The following is a 6,878-nucleotide window of genomic DNA, read 5'->3' on the forward strand; positions in this document are numbered from 1 at the left end:
CGTTCCTTTGTTATTTTTAATGAAAACTTCACCCATCTACTTCCAGTATACTGTTTTGATTATTATTTTATATTTAAAATCCTGAATAAATTGGATACATTATAACGGTTATAATTTTAGCTGTTATACTACATATTTAATTAGTTAAAAAAGATTCATGATATAATATAATAAAATTTTAATTTTATTTATTTATTATTTATGTTATAATAATACTTATGAGCTATTATTATAACAAGTAGGAGCGGTGCCAGTCCCGGTCCTAATAATCCGGAGGCCCGGGGCGAAACGATCAAAATAGGTCTTGAATTTTTTTCATAAAGTAAAAATTATTTATAATAATTTCTTCTAGATACAAAATCATCTATAATATGAGTAATTTCAAAAAATTTTAAAATCTCTTTTTCGATAAATAAAATTACTAATCCATTTAAAACCTTCAGATGCAGCGTGTAGGAGGTGCTGGTGCAGCCGTGTATAGAAGTGGCAAAGGCGCAGCTTCGCTGTGACGCTGTCGTGGAGTCGCCGATAAAAAGGAGAGCAAATAAAAATGAAAAAAAAAAAAGCTAAAAGAAAAGTGATGTAATTGTAAAAAAATTTAAGAGAAAACTAAGAAGTAGAGAATATGAAAAAGGAGAGCGCTCATGGAAATTGTAATTTACTCGAGCTTGTCTGCTTGTGCCGTTGTGCGACGACGGGAGAGCAGGTGCAATGGACAAACAGTACCAGATTTACAAAACCTAATTCTTAAAATAATTAATATATATATATATATATAAATTATATAAACATATACAAGTTGTGGCCCCTCCAATAGCTTTGGCTTGTGCGGCGGCGGAACAGCGGCTGCACAATGCAAGGTTTACAAAAATTTTAAAACAATTAATATTTATATTATATAAACATCTCAAATTATGGGCCCCTTCCAAACTTGGGCCCTGGGCAATCGCCCAGGATGCCCCGGCCTCTGGGCCGGGCCTGAGCGGTGCCCATTAATATTTTACTTAATTTGGAGGTGAAACTAATGGAGAGATTATAATAGAAAAATGGCTCAAATCTCCGATCATAATTTTAGAGGGCGCTTTGTTTGTCGAAGAGAATGAGAATAGGAATAGAATTCATTAAAGTAAAGAATGAGAATGGAGAATTTCAATTTGATTCTCATTCCGTCATTTTACTTAGTAATAACTCAATCCTATATTTAAGGGTTTGAATCCGTGAGATCCACCATCAATACTCAAAATCAAACACCAACTTTCAATCTCATTCCTCACTTCCCTTCCATCCAACCAAGCACTCCCTTAATTTTGCATATAGTTATCATGTCCAAAAAACTTTGTTTCTATTCCCAACATATAAAATTTTATTTGTTTCAACTCTCTAATGCAAACATCTTTATTTAACCGTTCCTCATCTTTTTTAAGTATAAAAAGTCCAAAAATAAATATAATTTCTCTTCAATTAAAATCAAATATATTTTCTATTATTTTTTGATAAATATAATTTTTTTTAAAATTTAGCATCATTTAAAGAGAATCTAATATATTTTTATTTATTATTTAAAAAAATTTAGTATATTTTTCAGGTGAAAAAAAATTATATTTAATTTAATAGAAAATATATTGTATTTTAATTTAATCTCTTGAATTTAAGAGGAATTATATTTATTTTTAAATTTTTTAATCTGAAAATGTTGGAGGTAATTAGATAAATTGGATTAGGGTGTTGATATATATATTTATTTAAGATATAGGAACATGTAAAGTTAAATTGTAACGGAGGATTTAAGACAATTTTCCCATAAAAAAAACGTAGACGCGGTGCGCCCGTATCCATCTAAATTCTCCCATCGAAATTATCAAAAGTCAAAAACTCCGTCCTCATTTGGAATAAAATGGCGGTGGATAATAAATCCGTAGCTTGCTGGTCCTCGTTGGCGGCGAAGAGTTGCGTTGCACCGCTGTGTAGCAGCTTGCTGGTTCTCATTTGGCGTCGGCGAAGAGTTGCGTTGCACAGATCATCACTCGCATGGATTCGGCGGCAGAGAAGAAGAGGATGTGCGTGACCGGAGCCGGAGGCTTCATCGCCTCATGGCTGGTGAAGCTGCTGCTCTCCAAGGGATACATCGTCCACGGCACCGTCCGAGACCCGAGTAAGTTCCACTCTCCGCCTCTTGCTCAATCTCCCGCAAAGATCGTCCGGTTTTCATAGTTTCTAGGGCATCGGATATTCTCCTGCTTGTTGTATGAAGTTAGTTCTTTCTTCATTAGGTTGATCGTAATGGATTGATTTTGAGGTTTCCCAAAATCCCATCAAAATATCTTCTTCTTTTTTTGCTTGGAGAATCTTTACGTCTGTTACTAATTAATTTCATCTGTGCCTGTTAAGAATGGTGTTAAATCGAAACTTGAAAATCTCACCTCTATCTCTTTAAGAAGGAAAGAGATGGTAGGGATCTGATGGATACTTGTGTTGGAAGAAAAAAAAATTGTGGAAGAAAAAATTACACTTTATGTGGAAGAGGAAAATAAGGAAACGAGAGCTTCAAAGTCATGATTTCATTCACGAAGACTAACAAATTTATAGGTCTATTATATAACTCAAATAAGACCACTTAACACATACTATTACCACTAATATCTCATCTGTCCACTACTTGCCACCTCATCACCTACTAACTCCATCTCTATCAAAAGCCAAGTTTAATTTTCAACACCCCCTCTTAAACTTGATTTTACAACCCCAAGTAAATTTTGCAGCTTGATAAAATCTCCAAATTTGAGCCGCTTGATAAAGATATCAGCAAATTGATTTTGAGACTTTGTGTATTCCACTTGCACCTCTTTTCTTATAATGCATCCTCTGATATAATGATAGCGTGTACCTTGAGTTTATGTGTCTCTTCCACGTCTTTTTGTTGAATTTTCTTCTCTTTCATAGTTGTTATTGTAACCCCATCCTTGCTCATTAGAACGACCTCGTCCATATCCACAATTTCTTCCACACGGACTTCTATTGTTATTGAAGCTTTTATCTTTCTTAGTTGGTTGAAGAGTCGTCTTAAGGAGTTGTTAGTAATCTCTTCATTTATCTTCTTCTTTTAGTGAACCCAAGAGTCGCTCTATCGCCATGGCTTGTTGATATTTGGTCTCTTAAATGATGGTTGTAATACTATCAAATCTTGAATTCAATGACCGAAGAATTTTCTTAATGGTAGTTACTTTTTCTATCTTCTCACTATTTCTCTTAAGTTGATTGAAAATGGTAGAGACTCTAGAAAAATAATCGGATATCAACTCGCCTTCCTTCATACGAAGAGCATCAAATTCACTTCTTAACGTTTAAAGGCGTACATTTTTCACTTTTTCTTCTCCTTGATACAAGACTTAGAGCTTTTCCCATGCTTGCTTGGCCGAAGTAGCACTTGAGATTTTCTCAAAACCACCCTCATCTAAAGCTTGATAAATGAGAAAGAAAACCTTCTTGTCTCTCTTTCTTAAATTTCTCAGACTGTCTTTTTCAATCTGAGATAGCGTCGAGTCATCACGCTGCTCAATGTAGCTTTTTTTTTCCATAACCTCCCAAACATCATGAGCTCCAATAAACGTCTTCATCTTGATAGTCAAATTATCTTAATTACTCGCCTTGAGCATCAAAACTTGGAAGGGAGTCATACCTCCATTAGCCAGAGATACCACCATTGGAATGAAAAAAAATTGTGGAAGAAAAAATTGCACTTTATGTGGAAGAGGAAAATAAGGAAATTAGAGCTTCAAACTCTTGATTTAAATAATGAATAAAGTGATTTAAATAATGAGTGTCGTCTTAAGGAGTTGTTGAGTAATCTGTTCATTTATTTTCTTCTTTTAGTGAACCCAAGAGCCGCTCTATCGTCATGGCTTGTTGATCTTTGGTCTCTTCAATGATGGTTGTAATACTATCAAATCTTGAATTCAATAATTGAAGAATTTTCTTGATGGTTACTTTTTCTAGCTTCTCACTATTTCTCTTTAGTTGATTGAAAATGGTAGAGACTCTAGAAAAATTATCCGATACCAACTCGCCTTCCTTCATACGAAATGCATCAAATTGACTTCTTAACGTTTGAAGGTGTACCTTTTTTACCTTTACTTCTCCTTGATATGAGACTTGGAGCTTTTGCCATGCTTGCTTGGCCGAAGTAGCAATATTTTCTCAAAATGATCCTCATTTAAACCTTGATAATTGCAGAAGAGAGCCTTCTTATATCTCTTTCTTAAATTTCTTCAATTGGAGATAGTGTCGAGTCATCACGCTGCTCAATGTAGCATTTCTCCATGACCTCCCAAACATCATGAGCTCCATGAAGAGCCTTCATCTTGATACTCCAATTATCATAATTACTCGCCTCGAGCACCAGAACTTGAAAGGGAGCCATACCTCCATTAGCCATAGCTCTGATACCACTTTCTTGGAAGGAAAAAAAAAATTGTGGTAGAAAAAATTGTACTTTATGTGGAAGAGGAAAATAAGGAAATGAGAGTTTCAAGATTTTATTCACAAAGACTAACATATTTATAGGTCTATTACATAACTCAAATAACACCACTAACTCCATGTTTATCTCCTCACTAACTCCATTAATGCATATACTATTACCACTAATACCTCATCTGCCCACTACTTGTCACCTGATCACCCACTAACTCCATCTCTATCAAAAACCAAGTTTAATTTTCAACAACTTGATGTAAGCATTAAAATTTACCCCATTTTAAGAACTCATTAGCGCTCTAAATCCTGTTGAATCTTTTATGCAGCTGATCCCAAGAATGCTCATCTAAAGGAACTGCACCCCACAGCCACAGAGAACCTTCATTTGTTTAAGGTCGATTTACTCGACTACGAGTCTGTTGCCTCGGCGATTGCAGGATGTGAAGGGGTGTTCCATCTTGCCAGCCCTGTCCCTTCTATCAGAGTGCCTAATCCAGAGGCAAGTATCTCAAGCAATTGCATGAAATGTTATAGTTATGTAGTCTTTTGCTACAATTGTGTGATATCTGAAGCTCTTTTGATGTGGTGCAGGTAGATGTCATTGAACCTGCTGTTACAGGCACTTTGAATGTTCTCAAGGCATGCTCTGAAGCAAAAGTTCAGCGATTGGTAGTGGTTTCATCCGTTGCTGCAGTCGTAGTGAGTCCAGATGCAACGGATAAGATCTCGGGCGAGGGCGCATGGTCCGATGCTGAATATTGTCGGAAAACCGAGGTAAATTGGTGAAAATTTTCTTTCTGTGATCATTGGGGCAACATCAATATAATGCTGCATGCCTTTAGTATCAGATTAGCATGTTTGAGTGTAACATGTGTCTTTGGTATATATTCTCGTTCTCTTGGTGTATATTGTCGTTGTTATGTTAGGCTCTAATCAGGGGAAGATAATGAGCGCAATTGCAAATGTCATAGCTGTGCAAGGATCGATCACTTTATGTATTCTTTCATAGTTAGCCAACCCTAAATAATTCAAACAAACAAGACTTTGATTTCGACGATAAGATGATGGCTGATATTGCATATGCCGAGTGCTTATCTAAGATGCTTGCTAAATTATCAATAACTTTCAGCCTCTTGAGGAGAAGATAATGAGAGGAATGCAACTATTGTAGTTTTGCAAGCATTGTTTGGTGTATGTGTTATTTTAGTTACTTGACCTGAGTTAGTTTTGCAAGCATTGTTTGGTGTATGTTAATGTTGATGTTCTTTTGTGTTCATAGAATTGGTACTGTCTTTCAAAAACACTAGCAGAGCATGAGGCAATGAACTATGGTGAGAAGCATGGACTCGATGTTGTGACTGTTTGTCCAGCTTATGTCATCGGACCGTTGCTCCAACCCACTTTGAATGCTAGCAGCATGGTTCTCATCAATATGCTGAATGGTCTATCATCTATACTTGTCTTTTGTACTATTAGAACCCTTGGAGATATCACATATGGTCTGATCTTATATTCTCCTCATCGCCATGTTGCAGGTACACACAACTCCATGGACAACATATTATACTATTTTGTGGATGTTCGGGACGTAGCTGATGCACTATATCTGGTCTACGAGAAACCAGAAGCGTCAGGGCGATATATCTGTGGACCTTGTGAAGTGAAACTCTCTGATTTAATACATATGCTAAGGAGCTTGTACCCAAATTACAAATATCCTGAAAAGTGAGTGACATAAAACTACTGCAATTCAGAATCATTTCGAAGAACTTGCTTTCTTCTGACTTTTATGAATCTGGATTTGTTGAACATCATGCAGATTCACAGAGCCAAAGAGTTTCACACTGCATTCAGAGAAGTTGGAGAAATTAGGATGGAGATATAGAACACTGAAGGAAAGCCTCATTGATAGCATTGAATTTTATCGAAATGCCGGTCTTATAGACAATGCTTAAACTACATCTTTCTTGTTGATGTTCTATTATTATGGAATGAGGAAATAAGGAGATGCTAATGAACCAATAAAATTTGTGATAACATCTGAATGAATTCATTGGGTTGTTTGAATCAAATGAGTTGTTATTAAGATTGTGACACTTGAATTCTTGTGGAAAATGAGGATTTAGAGATATTGTCCATTTAATTTGGAGACGAAGAGCAACGTGAACAAGTAACTATGAATTTAGGATCCCTAACTTTAGCAAAATGTTTTGAGAGAGTAGCAGTAACTATCAAGAAAAACGGATGCAAATGCACTAACTTTGTTAAGATGATCCTGAAGCTCCTTGGTGTTAGACGTTGCAGGCATTTAGGAAGTGAAGGGAAGTGAACGGATGCAAATGCAAATGCACTTCCTCCATTTAATCTCTTAATGAATTAATTTTAATGCATCGGTTACAAATCGA

At 35.8% G+C, this 6,878-nt stretch overlaps 1 protein-coding gene across 1 annotated transcript; it reads left to right on the forward strand.

Annotated features, from left to right (window-relative positions):
- The first annotated feature begins 1,907 nt into the window (after positions 1-1,907).
- Positions 1,908-6,569, forward strand: LOC122035210 (cinnamoyl-CoA reductase 1-like). Its single transcript, XM_042594623.1, has 6 exons — positions 1,908-2,152; positions 4,800-4,972; positions 5,065-5,247; positions 5,753-5,915; positions 6,009-6,198; positions 6,293-6,569. The coding sequence occupies exons 1-6, from the start codon at positions 2,029-2,031 to the stop codon at positions 6,426-6,428; spliced, it is 969 nt and encodes a 322-aa protein (XP_042450557.1). The 5' UTR covers positions 1,908-2,028; the 3' UTR covers positions 6,429-6,569.
- The last annotated feature ends 309 nt before the right edge of the window (positions 6,570-6,878 follow it).

The sequence above is a fragment of the Zingiber officinale genome, chromosome 11B (genome assembly GCF_018446385.1).
Source record: "Zingiber officinale cultivar Zhangliang chromosome 11B, Zo_v1.1, whole genome shotgun sequence".
Classification (NCBI taxonomy): Eukaryota; Viridiplantae; Streptophyta; class Magnoliopsida; order Zingiberales; family Zingiberaceae; genus Zingiber; species Zingiber officinale.